The sequence below is a fragment of the Onychostruthus taczanowskii genome, unplaced genomic scaffold, assembly GCF_017590055.1.
Source record: "Onychostruthus taczanowskii isolate IOZ18803 unplaced genomic scaffold, ASM1759005v1 scaffold11, whole genome shotgun sequence".
In the NCBI taxonomy this organism is placed as follows: Eukaryota; Metazoa; Chordata; class Aves; order Passeriformes; family Passeridae; genus Onychostruthus; species Onychostruthus taczanowskii.
In genome coordinates this window covers 6,544,702-6,567,825 of record NW_024497629.1, presented here as the reverse complement: position 1 = coordinate 6,567,825, position 23,124 = coordinate 6,544,702, and the positions used below count along the sequence as shown (strand labels likewise).

At 37.2% G+C, this 23,124-nt stretch overlaps 1 protein-coding gene across 1 annotated transcript in view; it reads right to left on the bottom strand.

Moving 5' to 3' along the window:
* The window catches only part of NBAS (NBAS subunit of NRZ tethering complex), a 161,549-nt gene that overhangs the window by 5,364 nt on the left and 133,061 nt on the right, over nucleotides 1-23,124 (bottom strand). Inside the window, exons 48-50 of the mRNA XM_041421181.1 lie at nucleotides 14,785-14,924; nucleotides 9,524-9,668; nucleotides 3,533-3,661 (exon numbers count right to left, since the gene is read on the bottom strand). Coding sequence (XP_041277115.1) covers nucleotides 3,533-3,661; nucleotides 9,524-9,668; nucleotides 14,785-14,924 — 414 coding nt within the window. The remainder of the gene's footprint in view (nucleotides 1-3,532; nucleotides 3,662-9,523; nucleotides 9,669-14,784; nucleotides 14,925-23,124) is intronic.

Genomic DNA, 23,124 nt, shown 5'->3' with positions numbered 1-23,124 from the left:
TAATGTAGTATTTTAATATAATATTTAACATAATAAATCAGCCTTCTGAAATGGAGTCAAGCCTCGTGTCTCCACACACGGAGAGTTCGCCACAACACACAATGTCCATGGTTATGAGTACAAGACCTAATGGGGATAATTACATTAAGGAGAACTGACATTTTTCCCTTGTCTTTCCTATTTAGGTATTGGTTAATATCTGCTTTCAAGCACTGAGGTGTAGGCATTCAAGTGGTACCTTTGCTCTTATGAGAACACTTGGAAGTACTGCATCCAGGTGGGTCTCCAGCACACAACATGGACTTGTTGGAATGGGTCCAGCGAAGGTCATGAAGACAATCTTAGGAGCACCTCTCCTATGAAGACCAGCTGATAGAGCTGGGGTTTTCAGCCCAGAGAAGAAAAAGCTCTGGGAAGACCCTACAACAGCCTTTCAGTACAATAGAGCTGGAGATGGATGCTTTACAAGAGCATGGAGTGATAGGACAAGAGGAAATACCCACTCTAAACCAATCCTCTTACTTTAAATGGTTTAGATTGGATATTAGGAAGAAATTCTTCACTGTGAGGGTGCAACAGGTTGTCCAGAAAAGTTGTGGATGCCCAAGCCCTGGAAGTGTTCAAGGCCAGGATAGGCTTTGAACAGCCTGGTCTAGTGGAAGGTGTCCCTGCCCCTGCAGAGTTTGGAACTAGATGATCCAATTCCCCATCAGCAATGTTTGTGCAGGCATCCAGAGGCTCTGGCATTACTAACAGGCAAAACTGCACCTGTAACTTCTGCATCAGAAAATCCATAAGTTATGAAAGAAAAGGGCTGCTGATGACCTAACAGCAGTAAAGAACTAAAACCGCTGTATCCCAGAGCATTCCCTTCTCCAATACCACCCGAGATGAAAATGCTTTTCTTTTTATTCCTTCCTGGAGTATAGATCTATAGAACAAAAAAATAAGGGGTAAAGAAATAAGTGACATAAAAATCCTGGAAAAATGAAGTGGATAAAGATATTTTATCATAATCACCATTAGCTTATAACTGAACTATTTTTTTAAAAGATTAAGCCCCAGTAAGTGAATAGCCATAAATGGCATACACTGGAGAACACTAGAAATTCCATTATTCCACACAAAAGATGTGATTTTTCATATTACATTTTTCAGTAAAACATATTATGAAGGTAGATTCAGTACTTCATCACTGAAATTATAACATGCAAATAAAGCTAGGGTATTTTTTCAGACTACAACATTGTTCTTGTTCCACTTTCTATTAAAGTATTGACTGAACAAGTATTTGCACTGCTTAAAATAACCCCCACTTGTTAGCTGTTTTAACATTATAGGTACCAACATGCAATAGAGTATTTACTTGCTCTCTCAGATGTATAAAAATCAGTTTTCATCTCTTAAAGTGCACAGTGCACAGACAACACTGAAATCCCTCTCAAAAACAATCTGACTTTTAAGGGCTCTATTGCCAATAATAAGGTTATTTAGGTAAACTGTGTTTTTAAATTACTCACGCAGTACACAACATAGGGGAAGAACAGTTATTTTTGTTACTCAGAAAAGACAAGTGGCAGTTCATTTAAAGATACACAATAAAAAGAGGGGTCTGCAATTTCGAAAAAGCTTACACAAAAATTTGGTTGGTTTATTACAGGCAAAAGCTGCACAATTTCTAGTATCAGCACTTCAGCATCATCCTTAACTGTAAACATCCATAAAGCTGTCAGCAACATACAACAAATGGCTAACTAATACATCCTATCAGCAAGCAAGTGCTGTATTTTTCTCGCAGCCATGTTTGGGAGCTGTGTTAGCTGTGGATCGGGGAATCAATAGCCATGATTCCCCTCTGCCAGATGTTATTTGTCTGTTTCCTGTTTAATGTAAGCAGAAATGGTCTTCCTATGAAAAATTAATTTAGAATTTGACAAAAAGCATTAACTGCCTGAATACTGTTTTTTAAAAAGCAAAAAGTATGCATAGAAAATGATACTGAATAAACAACATTGGCATAGCTAAGTAATATATGCTCTTTCAGTACAACAGCAAATAATGCAATCATAAGAGATGCATATAAAACAAGGAGCAAGAGGTACTTTTTATACAATACAGGAATAGCTTTTACATTTAGCACAGCATTCTTCTGTACTGGCTGCTTTTCTAACATTGTCACATTCCAGGTACTGGCTAAGCTCTATGCCTGATGCAATAAAGTCAGCAGTTATATCTTCATTCACTTAAAGTAACATATTAGACCAAAGCTAACTGCTTCCAAAATTCCAGGTTATTCAGCACTCTTACAGAACCATAGCTCAAATTAATACTGAATTTAGAAGAAAAAACTAGAAACCACTTATCATGCTGCCTCCTGTATAAGAAAGCCAAAAAAACCCAAAATTATTTTGGGCATGCACAGGTATACAAAGTGCTTTATACTAGCAAGAAACTAATAAGGTTCCTGGCTCTAAAACTCCAATATAATGTAATCAGCCTAGAATGTAGGAAAGCTGGAGCACACTAGAAAGAAATTGCCAGTTTCAAGAGCAATACAATTAGTAACCATTCAGAAACTGCTACTGCACAGCATTATGCTTTAAAAATAGTTAAATAAAACGCATTTGGACACTTATTCCTGCTGACAAGCTTCAAAATTAGTCAAAGAAGTCAATTTTAAAAGGCTAACAAGAACACAGAGATGAGAAAGTGCATGCATATATCAGATTATCAGATTTGTGCTTGCTTTTCAATGAGATAATCTTGTTTAAAAGTTATCAAAAAGACTTGTTTTGTAGAAAAAAAATCTGAAATTGCAGGTGGCAAAAGAAAACAATCAATGTACTATTGTTTTGGCAGTTAATATTTATACAATTGTTTTGTAAAAAACTCAGATAATTCGTGGTTAGGAGATTAAGTTTCATCTTTTTAGGTGCTCCTTATTTGCTGAAAAGCAAATACACAGGGAAAAGGCAGTTATGTAATGTTATATAGCAACTGACAAATATGCATTAATGTCTTCCAGTTCTTGTCCAAAGAAAAACACAGTATTTAGATTTCTTCTCCAGAAACTCTGGCATCCAGTCAGTTTAGAATGGCAGGAAAGTCCCCAAACATGCCATCCCATCAAAACCAGTGACATAACAGCTCTCCAAGTGTATATCAACAGATGCCACATTTGTCAGAAACAAGCTGAGTCATCTGACATACTATTATCACTTGAAAAACCCAAAAGTGAGGGAATATGAACACAGAGGTAACAATCTACTTCATGTATCAGAATCGCTTCTGTTCCACCACACTGACATAAAACAGCACACCAAGTATTTAAAGAAAGTGCTATGAGGTTTAATCACCTCAAGTATGTATAAAAGCTCTTACCAGCCCTGTGTTATTGCTCACTGTGGACACAATAGCTGTGGAAAACCTTAACAATGCTAAGTGTCTCAGCAGTCTCTGCTTCCTACACCAAGATAAAAGAGCTAACTTATTACCTCAGCCTCTGAAAGGTGGTTCATTCAACTGTTCATACCTTAGCAACAGCTGTTATCTGCTCCAGTGCCACAGCATGAAGGTCTTGGTCTTTGCTTTCTACCAGCAGTTTCAGGGATGGCAGCAGGAGGGACTGGTTAAGCAGCAGCAAACATAATTCTTTTATACACTGAAATAAAAAGTAAATTCTCTCAGCGTGATCTCTGAAGATACTAACATCACCATTCACAATAAAATTTATGAAAATTTTATGTCAAATACAAAATGAAAACCACACTTCCACAACCAATGAACTCCCTGTTAGAAACACATCCTTGGAAACTAGAAAGAACAAATTTTAAAAATGTGGAAAACTGGTTGAAGTGCCACATTTGTTAGATTAAGACAAGGCAGGTACTGAATCACCATTACAACCAGGAGTTTTACTGAAAAATAACAGCAGTCCCACAGCTGTCTGTGGGACTAACATATTTGTGCTTACTGAAATACTGCAAAACACAGGAAGAAATGCTGACAGACACCTGTGACAATTCTGTAACTCAATTATGCAATCAGAAAAGTAGAACAAAATAAAGAGGAAATAACAGTACATACCAGAATTGAATAATGTTTCTGTCGCAAAAAGCTTCAAAATTTTATACAATATTTTATACACAATTAAGGTTTAGCAAATTAAGTTTCTGCCATTCATCTAGTTTCCTATATTTGATAGTACACCATAAATTTAGCATCACACAACTTCAAGACAAAACTGGCCAGAAAATAACTTCTAAAATAAAAACAAAAACATCCCTCAACAAATCTACTGCACACTTTCAAAACTTTACCTTTTCCCTTAGATAAGCAACCAAACAACATGTCCTACAAGTGAGCAGTTTTATTTTCCTCAATATTGTAGTGACTTGTCCATTTATATGTCAAAAAGTATTTCAACCTACAAATTATATTATAAATCAAATTATAACTTCCCTTTCCCTTTTTGTCATTTCTGAGAATTTAGGTTGCTTGTCACAACCACTTCCCAACAAGGCCCATCAGAGATGTCCCATTTTCCAAGGCACTTTACACTAGGGACTCTGGATATTGTATGGTAGTTACATTGAAAATGGTATCCATCTCTTAAGAGATGCTCACTGTTTCACTCGAACAATTTGAGAGCAATTGTCAAAGGAGCTCATCAGCTAAATATTAAGCTAAGAGAATGCAAGTCATGCATTTTTTATGTCTTTTGAACTTTAATGATAACTGTAACAATTTAATGACCAAGATGATCCACACATTTAGTAGCATAGTTTCAGCAGCTGTGAGCCTAAAAGCCTAATTATTATTTGAAGATGAGGAGACATTAAATACTCCAAATGTAATGTACTGCACAGATATATGGCTTTGCTTGGGACAGGGAGCTCTCTGGCTGTACTTGCTCAGTCTTTTCTAAATTTACACCTTCAAGAAAAACAGCCTGGAAGGATACATTCCACCACACTAAGCTCTGAGTCACTAAGGCAAGCCTTGTTCTCTTATTCAGACTTGTTTCTTTACACTCACATTCAGTACTGCTACTGATTGTCGCTGCTTAGAATCACACAATATACTGAGTTTGCTTGTGGGAAGGGACCCACAAGCAACACCAAAGTCCAGCTCCTGGCCCTGCACAGGACCATGCCCCAAAGTCACAGAACATGCCTGAGAGCATTGTCCAAATGCTTTGTCAACTCGGTCAATCTTGGTGCTGTCACCACTTCCCTGGGGAGCCTGTTCCAGTGCCCAACACCCCTGGGGAAGGAACCTTTTCTTAATATCCAGCCTAAATCCCCTGACAAAACTTCAGGCTATTCCCTCAGGTCCTGTCCCTTGCCACCACAGAGCAGAGATCAGTTCCTGCCCCTCTCTTCCCGTCACAAGAAGCTGTGACTGCAGTGAGGTCTGCCCTCAGCCTCCTCCAGGCTGAACAGACCAAGCGACCTCAGTCATTCCCCACATGGCTTCCCCTCAGGGCCCTTCACCACCACCCTCATGGCGCTCCCCTGGACTCTCTCCAATACTTTAATGTCCTCTATTGTGGCACCCAAAACTGCCCCAGTGCAGAGCAGAGCAGGACAATCCCCTCCCTTGCCCAGCTGGCCATGCTGTCCCTGATGCCCCCAGGGCAGGGATGGCCCTCCTGGCTGCCAGGGCACTGCTGGCTCGTGTTCAGCTTGGCATCAGCCAGGATCCCCAGGCTCCTTTCTGCAGCGCTGCTCTTCAGCTTCTCATTGCCCAGTCTGTAAACCAAGGCTTGCCCCATCCCAGGTGCAGAATCCAGCACTTTCCCTTGTTGAACTCCACACAGTTAGTGATTGCCCATCCCTGTGATTTATCCAGGTCTCTCTGCAGGGCCTCTATATTTGAGGCAGTCAACAGCTGCTCCTCCCAATTTAGTGGAATAGGCATGCTTCTTCACATCATATCTTGTGAATGATATGATGTGGATCAAGGAATAAGAAGACTAAATAAATACATTAAGCTTCATCTGAGCATTCATATGCTTATTAAACTTCTGGTAATTTCATATTCCACTGGATTTACTGGATTTCTTTTGACCTGCATACGTGCCATTTCAGCAAAGTTACTGAAATGAAAACTCATGGATTCACGCTACACTTCTTCTTTCCTTGAAAATGTGTATTCACAGCAATATTCAGAAAAATTCTGAGAGTCACAAAATACATAATCTGAGCAATTTTACCCTGCTTGGTAACAGTTCCCTCTCAAAACCAGCTGGACAAGTTGAATAACTTTCTGCCTGATGGTAGCATGTCTAGCAGACACACTCAGTCTTAACTACCATGCCCAAGTACAGAAAAAGCCCTAATCTCTTTTGAAGAAGGAATACCCATTCCAACAACTGCATTTCTTTTTCCACAGGAAGGGACTGGACAGCTTGCCAGCCATGGAAGACTGTCCAAATAGTACAAGTATCAACTTGTATCACTGCCACTAATGACTACATGGCTGCTCTGGACTGGAATTGAAAACCCAAGCCCAGGAAGGAAGTCATCACACACAACACTTCACAGAGCAACATAAGTGGGTTTCTGTTCTGCAGTGAGCACTTGAAAGCATTCAAGTGTCTGCTGCCTGCCATGAGAGGCACTGCTTAGGGAGGGTTTGATGTTATCTGCGAGAAGGTCAAGGGAAGGCCCCATTCAAAATCTGAATTACCATGATTTAGTTGAAACTTTTGTATGACAACTTTTGTCTTCTCTCTAGTTATGCAGCTATCAGTGGCTCACTGGGACAACAGCAAGGCAAATAAACCATATGCCATAAGAGTCTGTTTGGGTTCAGTATTATTCAGTATTTTCATGAATGGCTTGAAGGGCCGGATAATGAGTACAAACAGCATTATGTCTGGAGAGGGTAAAACCAGACTGAAAAGCAGCATTTAAATTCAACATTATCTGAAGAAAATTAGCAGACACAACTGTTTATGGACAAAATCGCACAATCTAAAATAATATATATACCCCAGGAAAAACTAGCTACAAAATTAGAAAAAAAGGAGACCAACTGTCTGCTGTATTATTCTAGAAGATAAGTATCTCAGCCTCTAGGACCCCAGCATGATTACAGATAAGGGACTAGATGCATTCTCCCATGTTAGCTGACACATGACCCACAGACTGAGAGAAGAACATGAGATATTCAGAGGAGTCACATTTTTAACTACTACAAGGGGGAGAAGGATTTATCCCTTTCTAAAGAGATTAATGAGGCAGTGGAGATGTTGCACAGTCCCAGCATGTGTCTTCCAGGCAAATAAAACAATTGTTTCTTCCACTAAAAGGAATGGTGGTATCTACCCATTGAATAATGCCAATTAATACCCTAAATAAACAAATAACCCCACAAAATACCACCCAACAAAGCAAACAGAGACACAGATACAACAATTAAAGCTATGTAACTATCCAAAAGACATGAAAAAAGTATTTGGCTTAAAAAACTAGACAGACCAGTAGGATATGGAATGAAAAAAAAAGAGTTAAATCCTTCACGACTATATTCAAAGATGTTTTTTCTAACTTCTAGACCACATGAACTGAAGTTATGTGTGTTTTCCATTACAATCTTTGAACTTGGCACGGTTGTAATGGGGGAGAACTTGAATGGCAAATGTTTTTTCATGATAACTGGTTTCAGTTTTGAGAATTCCATCATTTCAGATTTGTCATCTTAATCAGTCTATTTACTGAAATGTCAAATCATCTAAACAGGTTAATTGTCAGTGATCACATTTTCACCTTATTCAACCACATAACTGCAAATCTGTCACTTGAGGCACCTAAGCACCATACATACAAATAAATTACTTCAATTGATACATGCCATTCCCCCTCTTCCCAAGCAGTGACTTACAGGAATACAGCCTGTGTTTGTAGGTAACTGTACAGCTACACATTTTAGTGCAACTCCTTGTCATTGCACAGCATTCTAGCCATAAAAAGCTATTTTACACGAGTAAGGCTGTTTAAACCTTGAAGATCAGAGTAACTTCTTATCTGTATCTGTATAGTCTTACCTACATGGTGAGCTCTTTCAACACCTGTACCATTAAAAAAAACCAAAGGAAGGCATCTCCAACCAAAGCTGTCTACCAATACCAAAACTCTGTTTAAACAGTGACTTGCCATGGAGATCATGGAAAAGTTTACTCAACTAAGAGAAATGCAAACCATGACCCTTCTTGAGCAGAACTCTTGGTGAACTGACTGCTGTATGACAGTGACATTCACAGGGATTTGTCTCCCTTGGTCACTGAGGTGAAGCAGAACATTCTACTTTGACAAAGTTCAGCTACTCCTATGCACAATAAGATTGTGAGTTTACAAGCTATAATGCATCATTTCAGCACCTTACAAAGCAAAGCTACATATAAAAATACCAGTCCCAGGCACCAGCCTTCCACTGAAGAATTTTGGTGGGATTAATAAATTAATAAATGTACTTATCATTTCAGCTTACTGCCACCTTCTGGAATCATGTTTTACAAAGATTTCTGAACTTGACTCAGATCAGTGTGTTGGACTAGGAAAAAAAAAAAAACAACAAACAAAAACCCACACACCCACCTGACTGTATTTTAAACAGAACGTGTTGGTTTTATTCTGCTTCTCTTCCTAACATCAGCTGTTTTCTATTACAGACAGTGACTCATAAAGATAATTATATGAGATTAATCAGCCCACTAAAAATATGCACGACTACTCTGAAACTGTGTGAAGTTTATTAAGAACTTCTCCAGTCTGTCTTCATTAATATACAGTGTTTACATACAAAACACTTCAATAATTTTATACTTAGGAGATGTTTGTATTGAAGTATGCACACATAGTCACTACTTAGCAATTACTTGTATATTAAGGTTTTTTTCAATCACCATGTTTTTCAGGGCTTCCTCACTACATCTTTAAGGATTTATTAGTAAGAGAATTACTGATAATTTCAGTAACAGTTTTTGCAACACTGATTTAAATGATAATAGATTATTAAAGCCTTTCTACAAATACATTACAGAATAATTTATACTGGAACAGTCTTACAAAGATCAGCTAATCCAACCAGCCTCCAACTCGAAGCAAATCAAACTGCCTGTGACATGATCCAGTCAAGACCTAAATACTTACACAGACAGATTCTCCCTGTCTCTTCTAGGCATCCACCCCTTCTAATGTTTCACTACTTTAAAGATGAAAAATGTTGTCCTTGGGTGCAATGAGAGTTCTTGATGATGTAACATGTCTCTATTGCCTCTTGTCCTATAACTGAGCATGTCTGAAAAGAGATTGACTCTAATTCTTCTCCTTGTTTCTTCATTTAACTACTTAAAGACATCATCTCCTGTAGTCATCTCTTCTCAAGACAGACTGAACCCAGTTCTCAGCCTTTCTGTTAGCTCTCCACTGGACTTGATCCAGTACAGCAACATCTTACCTGTAACTGGGATCTTGAAACAGGACTCATAAACATGATACCCAAAGTCAAAACTTACCTTGACAGGGAGCATGTGCTTTGTCTCATACAAAGAACGGCAGATTTTCAAAATTTCATTTCCTGTCTTCTCCTTTTCCTCAGGTGGGCACCTCTGCAGCATAAAAGTCCCCAGTTTCACCCAGGGATTATCATCTATGCGTGATCTGTCCAGTAAAAAAAGAGATGTATATAGAATATAAATCTACATATACTGTTTTCTGTAGGTTGTTTCTCATGCGCGACTTAAAAGCACAACTACATGGAAGTAAGATGAAAGTTTTGAGACAAGTCACTGTCCATAATGCCATCACTCTTTCAATACAACAAAGAAATTTACACTACATGGAATTATGACATGCTTACTGCAAACCCTGAGGATTCAGACACCAGATAAAGACTGATCAAACTGGAATAGCACAGGATCTTCTCCTGGATTTACACCAGCTGATTTCCCAAGCAGAGTGGTATCAAGGGAGGGGTGACAGGAATCCAGCATTCCTAATTTTGCTTGCTTTGATCACACTGTAACAGCCTCTGTTCTCAAGTATCTGTCTCTTGCTTCTGGGAGGAAAATATATAGCCAGATTTACATTTTAATTTTCAGGTCCAATGAGTATAAACAAGAATAAACTTTTCTCCACAGCCCATCCAAAAAGGGTAAGGAAGTGAAGTCACATGCATCTGAACTCTGCTAGTAGATATGGATACAGCTACATTTGTTTTACATATTTAAAATGTTCTTTTAATTCCTCACAGAACCTCATGCTATGTCACCATTAAAGAATCAGACATCAACAGATGGCAGACAGTAGATACAAGTAAATTTCATCATGCAGGACACCAAACACAGTGTTTACTGTCAAGTTTTTTTCTGTTGCTGCAACATTTTTACATTTTTTCACCTACAGCCATTATTTGGTAGCTTGTGGAGACATTTTGGATACTTTTGTCAGGAATAGGTGTACTGGCTAGGAGTGGATGTAATGACAGAAATGGGTAACAGCCCACTTTTAACGCATAGCACAAAGCACAACACTGGAACACACCTACACTGCCATTTTTCTGATGTAAATTAAGTTGATGCATTTCAATTCCCACCTACAGTGGGCTAAAAGCATGCACAATTACAGCTTACATAATGATTGTATTAAGCCACAATAACAAAAACTCTATGTTCATCTGTGCATAAACTTAAGAAGGCACAAGAGGCATTTTAAAAATCACCCCATCAATTTCTCTGGTCAGTAATCAGCATCCCAATGACATGGTAAACTTTCCACTTTAGCTTAAAAAAAAACAAAAAAAAAAAAAAAAACAAAAACCCAAAAAAAAAAAAAAACAAAAACCCAAAAAAAAAAAAAAACAAAAACCCAAAAAAAAAAAAAAACAAAAACCCAAAAAAAAAAAAAAACAAAAAAAAACAAAAAACCAAAAAAACAAAAAAAAACCCCAAAACCACCAACAACTCACAGCAGGACCAAATGTGGCATTTTAGTATTATAATTTAGTGAAAATTAAGATACTCATTTAATACATGTGACAAGAAGCAGTAAAGTGCTGTCAAAGTGCTGCTTTTTCAAGTTATGATTTTGCAGCAATTGTTAAAGCAACACATTAATATAATTGCAAATGGAGTCTGTTAAGAAAGTCTGTTGGATTGACATACCAAGTGTCTGACAGCTCTGGAGAGGAAAACCACCAATATCTACAGTTTCATACATAAAAGCTCTCTCCTGCTCATTGTCCACTTTCAAAAGTACACACTGTAAACAAGTAAAAGCAGCCCCACATGCAGCTGTCATTACAGTCCAACACAAAAACCAGACAGAGGAGCTAGGAGTGGGAAACTCTGAATGCAAATTAAATAGAAGTCATTGTTTTTTTTCCTTCTGACAACTTAATTGAGCCTTTCCATCAGTCACAGTCACTGAGCACAGAGCTGTCAGCAGTGTGGCTGGGAACAGCAGAGCTCCTCCTCTCTGCTCCTTTCAACATGATGGGTCGAACCCCAAGATGCCAGATTATTCAACAAACACAACATGAGGCACTGAATATGTGAATCCCCAGTCAGGGCAGGAGAAGGAAAACATCCCTGCAACTTCATCTTTGCCACTGGTTAAAGGGATAGCTCCTGCTCTGTGATCCATTTCTTGCTTAGAGGCACAGAGTCAAAATTAATTTCCATTTTTTCCAATTTTCCAAATTCTATAGCTGCTGCTCCCGAAGCACATTAAGAAAATCTCTAAGAATTTTCCATTAGAAAAAGGAAACAAAAATCACACTACGAAACACAAAAATAAATGGAATAATGGAAGCCTTGCCATACACAAATTTATTTAAGTAAAGTATCAGATCATGTAGTTTACATACATAAAGCTTTACTCACCACAATTCCTTATAACTATTTCAAATACTCCTGTTCCCTATTAACAACTATCTGCTACCTCTAATTAAAACCAAAATTAAGTTACCAAAATTTGATACCTACAGGCAAAATTCAGTATTCTTCTCTCCTGAATTTTACTTCAGAAACTGTGAGTGTAAAAAATTATTTCTTATCATGAAAAAAGCAATTACTTTAAAACCACAGCAGAAACACCTAACATTTTTTTCCCGAAGCTGAAAGAGGAAAAACGGGATTAAGACTAAAAAAAGTGAACTAAAGTACTCAGTCTCTAACACTGGGGTTATTTCAGCCCCAAAACCCCTTATCAATATTTATAATAAATATCAAAAATGCCTTTTGAATGTAGGCACCAAGCTCCAAAGGACTGCAGAGCTTCAGGTACTGTCAATAATTTTTTTAAAAAACACCTTTATGAAATGTTTAAAATGACATCTGACTGTGAGCCATCTGGGTGGAGAAGCATGCATGCATAACAAGGGTATGAAAATAAAATTTTAAGAAGTGCACAGCTTTGAATGCTGACTGAAACAACCAAGCTACTCCTCTGTTCTCTCACAGTAAACACAGCATATTATGACAAGAAGAGAATCATGCTTGTGATAATAAGCATTATTTTAGCTGGAGTGTTTTAGAAAACAAGAACTCAAAAAAACATTAAGTATGGGCTTACTAACACAGAGGTTACAAAAGCTAAAAGCCTACCAAACCTCTGTTGTTTTATTTCTACTTCCTTGTAAACCTTTACAGAATGTAAATTGTGTTTTCCAGCTTTATATTCAGTTCTAAGTATCAGGTATTTACTGCTAGACTGAAAACCTAAATTCTAAGTATTCATATGACTCACACTTAAATTCCCCAGTTCCTGTAGGGATTGTTACATTGGCTGCAAACAATAAGCAATAATGACCCTACTTCTGAAGGAGAGGAGGAAGGAAATAGTAAAGAGTAAACAAACATGTTAATACATACAGTTTTAACTTCTTGATGCTTTCCTCTTTGCTCAAAAATTTGTTAATACAACTTGCTTTAAAACGAAATTGTTGAGAATACCACTTACAAAACAGTTCCTGTTCTTTACTCCCAACCATCCTAAAGATAGGCTTTTCAGGAACACACATACACATCCATACATAAACCCCTAGGCTGCTAAGATAGCTGAATGTTGTTAACATGGAATTATGGAGCAGGGGAGAAGAGAGAATAATTGTGACTGTGTAATTGCACAGAAGCCATAATAACTGCCTTAGAGTTATGACACAGGTGACCTAAGTATTTGCAGAAATTTTCACTTCCAAGATCGCTGAAGTCAAAGAGGTATCCCCCCTCGGAAATATGAGCCACAGTCAGTTGTGATTACACCGTTTTTTTCTTTCTATTCTTCACTTTAGGAAGTCAGACTGAAGGAACATAACACCAAGAGGTAGATATAATTATGTAATTTTTTTTACATCCTCTGTAACAGAACAGTGGAAAAGAACTGCCCATATACAAGAAGGGCTCTCCTTTCACAAACTCTTTCATCTTTCTGTTCAACACAAAGAAAACAGATTTTTCTAATTGCAGCAGTATTTCACTTGACCTTTTGTTCTTTAAGTTTTGTTTTTTTGTTAAAGGTAATGTGTAGATTATAAAAAAACTGACAGTTCCCACACACTGAGGCATCCAATTTTCAATTACAATCAAAACTGAAACTTAAAATGAAACATAAATTTGTGACAGATCCCACAGCAGTTCTTGTAATTCTTAATGTACTGAAAGCAATTTTTGGCTTGTAAAACTGTCACTAAAGAATTTAAGTTAATGCTTATCCAGAAATTCCAAACAAAGTGCAAGCTTGAATGAGAAAAACCTTTACAGATTACCTTGTAACCCACCAGTTCTCTATACGTACATAAGACAGTTTCTTTTCAGAAAAAGATAAACCTTAACTTTTCTGAAAAATCAATGGACATAAACACTCTGTGTGAATGTAGTCCCCTAGTTAAAATAGACTTTAAACAATACCCCTAAGTAATCCAAAATAAACACCACTTAATGACTCTAACCTAACTACTGTCAGACATGGCTAGCCAAAAATTTATTAATATTACTGCTTTCTGAAAGATATGTTATCCTTGCCTCTCCACACGAGTTTATTTGAATACTTTTATCTTAGAAATGATTAGCAGTTAAAAAATTTAGCTGTTGTATTCTAGACTTCCAAATTTATTCAGAAAGTCACAGAAAAAAACCCAAAGAACTGATAAAATATAATGTAGTCTGGATGTTCCAAATTACTACTTCCAGTTAATATCCACTTTGATGGGTGCAATTCCGAAGTCTTACAATTATTTTAATCTTAAATTGGTTTATATGCTTTCTTCAGAGACTGAAATAATAGGTAGTGGTCTAGACAAGAGAAATGCCATTTCGTGGTACCATTACCCTCCCAGGCCTCCTGCAGATTGTCTGCCACATCCATCTGAACATCATCACCTCACAGAGGCCTTTCTGCTAAGTGTAACTTTGAATGCAAAGAACCGTCAGAACTTCCTGTTCTTTTTTTATGGACTCTGTTTACACTGTTAAAAACAAGAGCAAAACATGTAGCTTGAAATTTAAGTAGACAGAACACTCTTCTGTGTAACAGTTCAGTAAATAAAAAGTTTTTCTGCCTTCCTCCATGACAGAGACTACATATGTGTATATACAGGTTTTACAAGAAACTGATTGATTCAACCTTCCTTTAAATAAACCATTTATTCCTGCCAGTATGACCCTTTCCAAAGGATGCACTCCTCCCAGCCATGTTTGAATTATTTGACTGAAAACAACATGATATCAAGCAAGACTTTGAACTCTTTTCTTATATGGCTGTTTGAAGAAACACTCACCCATTGCTCCTGTCCATTGGTGGCCAAGCCTGAAGCAACAGGACCAAGTGCTGAAACTCAGACAGACTCTGACTGGACTCCAGAAGTCCCAGGAAGAGATGGTATCTTTTTTCTTCATTTTCAATATCTGTTATCTCTACCTGAAGGATACAAAAAACAAACAAACTAACTAAACCAGATTATTTTTTTACCCCCAGAAATCAGTGATTCAAAAGCAGCTGACAAACTAATCCTTAAAGAACATCACTGTTCCAAAATAACGCAGGAAACACCATGAACATAATTTTCCCAGAAATCCATTTTCTTATCTCTCATTTCCAACTACATGCAAATAAAATGGAAGAACACAGATGTGGAATGACTTAGGTGGACATTCCTAGAACAATGTAATCTCACACAAGCACATTCTTTGATTAGTTCAGAGGATCAGATCTCTGTCTTCTTCAAGCAAACAAAAATTCCTTAAATTTCTTTTTCACAATGTACAGACCTATACACACACATTTTCAAAGAATGGCTATGTCCAGTGATTTCCTAATATGTACTACTCTCCCTCACCCATGAAAATTCAGTAGTTCGATCTGAATTTACAGGACCTCACCTTTTCTCACCTAGAAAAGAGCCTTGAAAGATGCTTCTCAATTTCTCTCCCCAGCAAAGAATGCTTGCTAACAAGTAATACAGTATTTCTCTGCACAAGTGTTTGAATCTAAGAAAAACAAAACCCCACTGCCCTATCAGCTCCTAGACAATTCTCTCTTGGGCCAAGTGCCTATCTCTGTTGCAAACCTGCAGCTTTTGCCTGGACTTGAATTCACCCTAGTTGATGACAGGTTCTTTTAAAAATTATTACTGCCTGCAGTTTCACGGTAAAAATATGCAAGGTAAAAGGTCTGACTGTCGAAGGAAGGCTGCTGTAAATGAGAACCAGCTTGCTACTAAATGAGAAGTAACTGCTGTTTAAAAGTTTGGATATCACACCAGGAGGGCTCTCATAAATGGAATAGCAATTTGCTGCCTACCTGACAGACACAAGTTTTTAGAGTTCAACAATTATTTGTTACAATAACAAAGTAGCTCCCTCTGTATTATTACACATTCTAATGCTGAACTTTCTTCCAGAGTCCAGAAACTTTCAGAATATCAACCACTTCAGTTTCATCTTATAATTCTGCTGAAGATACACAGCATTAAACGTTAACTTTTCTATTTCAGCCCAAGAAGTTCTAAGACATCAAACGTTGACAAAGTTTTCCTTAGTTCTACAGCTACTCTGAAAGATTAAAGATCGCATCCCAATCTCTTCAAAGTGGCTCTGATACATCAAGGGCAAATTTTCAAAAGAGGCTGGAAAACAAACATTACTGATGCATTTACTGAGTTGCCTACATAATCTGTGACTTTAAAATATTTACTATTGAAAAACTGTTTGCTTCTGTCTCCAGAGTATATCTGAAAGCACCATACATTTCAGATAGTGAAAAATGTTTCCTAGATCTGTCCACTTGAAATATTTTTCTTTACTGCAAATGTCACATAGCAGGCATCAGTTACCCACTTGTAATATATATACTTGATAATACATAATCATACTATATATTGAAATGACAAGGTTGAAAAGACAGTGGAGATAAACAAGAAAGGAAAAAAGGGACAGAACATGTTAACCTCTAAGGTTCCAAAAAATTTACCGTCTTAGCAAGTTAAGTACTAGCTAGACAACAGAAGCTCTCACACTGCTTACCCATCCCCAAACCACTTTCTCAGAAAACTAGCTCTTTATATACTGAAACCAAGTACATACCATTCTGGATGGCCCACTGAGTACATTTTACCATATCTTCACAGACAGCACATTACTTCAGAACACATACTTAATGTTAAGATCTTTCTAGTGAAATAAATGGCAAAGACAGGATCAATACATGAGAGAAGCTGCCAGAGAAGGTCCCATACGAGTAGCAGAGGGTAGATCAGACATCCTACTCAACGTGAACTGAATTCCAGGAATTCTGCCTAATAATGCATCTTTACAGACTTTTTGGTTTACATTTTTTTATGAGCTTAATTTATCTAGTGCCATAATTTTGTGTTTTGGACTGCTGGATCCTTGCAACATGACTGCTCATGACAGAACACATGCTAGTTCAATTGAAGTCAATCAGAACAAGTACCTTTCTCTCTCTCAGAAATGAGAGAGCATTTCTGCAGCACCTCATGACAGAACACATGCTAGTTCAATTGAAGTCAATCAGAACAAGTACCTTTCTCTTCTCAAATGAGAGAGCATTTCTGCAGCATTTCCCTCTACAATGGCATTTTTTCTAGTCACTTATGTTTCTCAATAAGAGTAATAAAAATTAAGTGAACTGTCTATGGTGTTAATGATTTGTGGTTTTTAAGAGGACTAGAGAAAATTCACTCTTTATATTCACTCTTTAGATTTATACTCTTATTTATATTCACTCTTTATACTTTTTATATGACATTTTAAATGCATGTCACTTCCCTTTAACATGAAATGAGAGATTTCAGTGATAGCTCCTTGCTGGAAGGAAGTAATATCTTGAAACAGCACGTAGGAATGAGGTTTTAATTTATATTTACTATGTGTATGTATATACATACACGTATCTAGACAGACAGATGGATCAATATAAAACACACAGAGAGAACTTAAGTTTTGCTCTGTATTACAGACTTGGCTTTCTGAGTCTGAGGGAGAGCACAGTGAGGAAGCAGACACCTCCCACAGCAGAAACAGAGCATGCTCTGTGTAAAAAGGTAGAAATTTCACCTTCAGAAAGTGAAAGCTAGCTGAGAGGAGTTGCTGTGGTTAGTCAAGCCTCTTGTTTTGTTGTAGTAACAGATTTTTAAAAATCCCCTTTTAATTGAACACTCCCTTTGTAGCAATTTTGGATGATGTATTCAGACAACTCTGAATGTTGTAACACAGGGTATTGGGACACTATCACTCTACTTCCCCTTCTTTTTTTTTAAAAAAAACAAAACCCCTAAACATCTTTCTAAACCACTCCAAAGTTAATCATGCCAAGATAACCCACCATGAACAGCTTGGAGCCCTCTTAACACAAGTGCCTGTAAAGAACCATTATTCTGTCAATAAACAGAATAATGAGGCCCACAGCCAGGCATGAACTTCAGATGACCCCAAAGAAATATGAAAAACAAGTGGAAAAAAAAAATCAAACAAAATGCAAAACAACAAGAACAAGGAAAAGGAAAACCAAGGGCTTTCAGTTTTAACAACAGATTTGCTCAATTCTGACTTGATTGTCCTCAGTTTCAGGCAGTCTCTTTGGCAGTAGAACACAGCTGGCATCGTGTTTCTCATTAAAAGGCTGCGCAAATATTTACCACAATGGGAAAGTCAATTAGGGGAATTAATTGTAGAAATTACACTCATGATAGATTATAAAGCAAAATACAAATTAAGTAAAGCCAAACCTTATGTTAAACTGTTAAAACACACAATTTCATTATTGAGGGACTACATATGCTCAGAATCAATATAAAAACATCTGCATATGTTAAAGGTTCCTTCAAAAAATCATACAGGAAATTCACAAAGCAAAATACTGGCTACACAAACAGCATGAGCTTGTCATAGTCTGAGAGATTCAGTGTTGAATTAAAAACTCTGTGCGCAATTAAAATTTCTCCTCAAATAAATCCAACTTTTCTGCCCTATGATCAAATCTTTTGGACTTACGTTAAATCTTCTAAGACTCTCTCCTCACATCCTCAGATCCTATTAGATGCCCAAAATATTGAAGGCACTCAGTTTATCGACTTTCAATGCACAAAGTTTTGACTCATGTTGTTCTACAGATTTGTTATTGCTTCATAGTCATCACCTGTGGTATGGATGAAGGAGTCCAAATATGAAAAGTTACCTCACAAGTTAGTTATGTAGCTTCTGGAAACCTTAAGTTTTACAAAAACTGTAAGAACTTGAAGAATGATAAAGTTAAATAAGACTGTGGAAATCGTACATGACTGATACAAAAAAGCCTTTGTCAAAGCAGAGGAGTGAGATAATGTACCAAACTAAAACACTGCACAATCAGCGGTTTAGTTTGGTTCATTATCTCACTCCTGAAATCAAAGTTAGTTTAAAACCAGTATTTACAGCAACTTTGGAATGTTGCTGTGTCTGAACTTCATCCTTAAGTTATAGATATCCATTAATGTAATGGTCACCTGATCCAACAGGACAGACACATCTGATAGATTTGTAAATGCTTCACTGCTAAAGCTATTTAATTTGACAATCTGGTACTGACTGACTTGGTTGATGAGAATGCCTTTTGTTTGAAAAAAATGGAAATGCCAATAAAAAGATCCAGTCAATTCAACCCTCTCCTTCCTCTGAGATAACAGAAAAATGCTATTTTTGCATGAGAATGGTGAGCAGGAAAACTAATGCAGACAGACTCCAACCTCCCTCTGCCCACTGGTATCTATTCTGCAAATTCCATTTTTACTCTGTGTTAGTGTGACAGAGCCACAGCTTTCATCAACAAATTTTGCTGACTACAAAGGAAATAAATAATAAGGATGTTTATAAATGAAACCAGAAAAATATTTTCACTATAAGTGCTTGTTTATTGAGCAAAGCTATATCCATGCTTAAAAGCAACTCCCTGTCCTCAAGGCAGAAAAATTTGCCGTTACCAAGGAATGCAACCAAAAACTTACTGTTTTACATGATTATAAAATTTATTTTATTACATCTACCAGATGGTAAATGTAAGTATTTCAAAATGTGTTCATGTTTGACACTGCAGCATAAATTTGAATTAAAATGGCATTGAAAACAGAAACACTAAGCAGGCATTTGACTGGTCCCTTATTGCTACAATAGACAATTGTTCTGCAGTTTCTCAGAACTTCCTTGTAAAACACTGATTTTATGTATCTCCCCACCCCCTTGCCCAATCTGCAGTGATAGAGAAAGAATTTATCTGTGCTGCATCTCAAAATAACAGGCAGATGTGACATCAAAGATTTTATTCAGATTTGAGATAGGGAACACTGATGCTAAAACTTCCACTCATTAGACAGGGCTTAAGGTGGTTTATAAACAACAACTAAAAGGACTGGTAGCAATTTGACTGCATTCCTGTAATTGTCATCTTGATGTGCTGTTCATTGCTTCAACAGCCCAAGGAGTTCACAATCTATTTAAGTAAATCAGCAAAGAAAATACTGTCCTTCCTATACAACAGGGCAGTGGGGTTTGGTCACTAAAGAAAGCAGTCCTTCCACTTTGCAGGTCAGGCTGTAATCTGTCATTCCCTGCTCTGCTAGTGTCTATGGAGCTACTGGAAGTCTGCACAAATATAAGTTATTCAAACCATACAAATCCAGTACAAGGCTGCAAAGTGAAATGCTTTTTACAAAGGACATATAAAATTACAAGTTAAATAGAAATTTTGTAGTCAATTATTCCCAATACGAACACAAACATCAAAAATCAGTAACACCCCTCCCCCCTCCAAAAAAAAAAAAAAAAAACACCATCTGCAACACTATATAACTGTTTCTGAAATTGCATAGCTACTGGCTCTGCACATGTAAGATTAGGAACTTTTAAAGGCTATTATTTATTTCATTCTCTTCAAACTGTTCCAAGATGTTAGAAATCCTATCAGCTTTGATGTTAAAACACATTATATACCTGTGAAACAATGCAAAAGCACAAGAACATATTAAACATCTTATTCAAGATTTTCACATGTTAGAGCAACAGAAAACCCTTTTTAAAGGCAAAACCACAAGTGCTATACTCTGCAACCCACTACCAGCATTCCATTATTTCTAAACCAGGGTTATGTAAAAAAAAAATCCAAATTAAACAACTTGTAAATTGTGATTGAGGGGAAAATCCTCCAGGACACAATAGGGTCAGGCTGGGGAGACTAATAACAGGCTTGGAAAAACAAAGCACCCTATCCTTCAGCCACTGCTCCACCAGCATATGGGCAAGGGCACACAGGATGGAGAAAGTCAAGGGCAAAGAAACCTGTCAGCTTTAAATAGGCTGTTTTCATCTTACTTTCTCCATTGACATTGACCAACATTTTGATAATTCTACTTTCAACCCATTTTGGTAAATGGGAACTTATGTGTAGTAAGTCATACCTGAGAGATGGCAACTTTTAAAAACCAGTTCCATTGGCCTCACAAAATACTTCTGTATAATAACAGGATTTAGCTCTTGTTTAATGAAAAAAACACAAGAGCTAAAACATGGTCCAGTTTGCTGCAGATTAAATTCCCTTGATTGAAAGCAGCTTTTTTGAAGTTATGCTTATGGAGTTTTCCCAGTTAATGCAAAGCAATTTTATTAAGGAATACTTACTTAAAAACAACAAAACCACACAAAAACCCCAACCATACCCCAAGAACAGTGTCAGGGAGGTTTAAACTGGATATTAGGAAAAGGTTCTCTACAGGGAGGATGGCTGGGCACTGGAAGAGGCTCTCCACAGAAGTGGTCACAGCACAAGCCTGACAGAGCTCAAGAAATGTTTGGACAGTGCTCTCGGGCACAGGGACTCCTGGGGTGTCCTGTGCAGGGCCAGGAGCTGGACTCATTCATCAGGGACTGCTCTGACCTGCACTGAAAGCCACAAACACAGTCTGACAGACCGGAAGGAAGTGTCTGCTATCAAAACTACAATCTCAGCGCAATCAATTCAAAATTAAAACTGAAGTCAAGGGTTTTGCATCAACAAACTCAGTGTTCACAGCCCGTGCCTTATATCCCAGAGGAGGAAGAACTCTGAAGTCAGGAGTTCTTGCACCTTCCCGAGAGCTGCGCTTCACATAACAGAACTATTATTGAATTCTGAGCACATACGCATGCAGAAACTAAAGAGCTGCACATAACAGAACAGGTAAAATCCTGCTCAAATTAAAGCCAGTATACAAGATAAGCAACTTATGGGATTTAAGTTAAAACAACAAATCAAGAAGCCTACTGGTGATGAATCAAACTGAGGCTCAGTCACATGCTAAGTTCTTACAGAAATACCCAAGAACTTTTTTCTTCTGAAGTGATTTATATATTGTTTAATTCCTTATCCGCTTCATATGCAGCTCACTAAGAAATGCATATAGATTCAATAAACACAAATGTGTTGCCTAATGCATTAAAAATGAATAACTCGTGCAGAAAATAAAATCCATTCATTTGTATTCTGCAGGAGACTATGTCCTAATCTGCAAGTACATTTCAGCACAGAGAAAACCTCTGAGGACTGTACACAGATATTGGTAGGGAGAATAAGGGCAAATAATGAAAAAAAAAATGCATTTGAAAGACTCCTATAGCTAGCTAGATGGAACTGAAAGAGACAGGACTAACATAATTATTTAAATTGTATATTGACTAGGTGTGTGTTAATATGTAAAAATTTAGATGCATATATGGTTAAAACTAACACCTGTGCCACATGAGAGACTCACAGACACGTCAAGTATCTTCTATGTATGCACCAACTACTAATCACTGTTTTGTAATTCAGAATTTATGTATTATATAAATACTCTAACATCGAGCAGAAACAGCATTCGAAGATACAGCCTAGAAATGACAAGATTTTAATCTTTAAATATTTCCTTTAAGCTGTTAACTCAGCATCAGCCATTTCCTTCATACCATACACAAGTGGTTTTTAATTTACCCTTCTAATCATCACTAACATCAAGCAGCAGTGCATCCACAAACTCACAGTATTCACCCCTATGCATAACTGCTGTCTTGATAACCAAAGTCTGCAACTCTTGCTAATAAAGAAAAATTATTTTAAAAGCTGTTTACATGTAAGTGAAATGTTTTCAGAATTAGTACTTCCAAAACATCTTCCTGCAAATAGGCAGGACTAGAAAACTCAAAGATATATTTCTAAAAAGAAAGACTCCCACTAAACTAAGATACTGTCTTACAAGAACAAGAGGTTTTTGATGTCAATTCCAATTTTAAATAATATTTCACCACTACTCTTTCCAGTTAAAAAAATGAAAAGTTCCTTCATTGTTTATCCATATTGCTCCATAGGCCAGGAGCAATTAAATACCAGGTGGATGGTTATCACAAAATTTTTAAGCTGTAAAAACTGAAGTGAGTAGCTCTGTTGCAGCCATAAAAATAATCCGAATAGGACAGGCAGCACCTGTCACACCAAATGGCATTACAGAAGCCCTGCAGTTGGTGGTTTTCTTTTTGATTTGATGTAGCTGATGTCCTAGCAGTCACAGTCTTGACAGCTGGGTCCCTGGGTAACAATAGCAGCAATGTGGAAAAAGAAC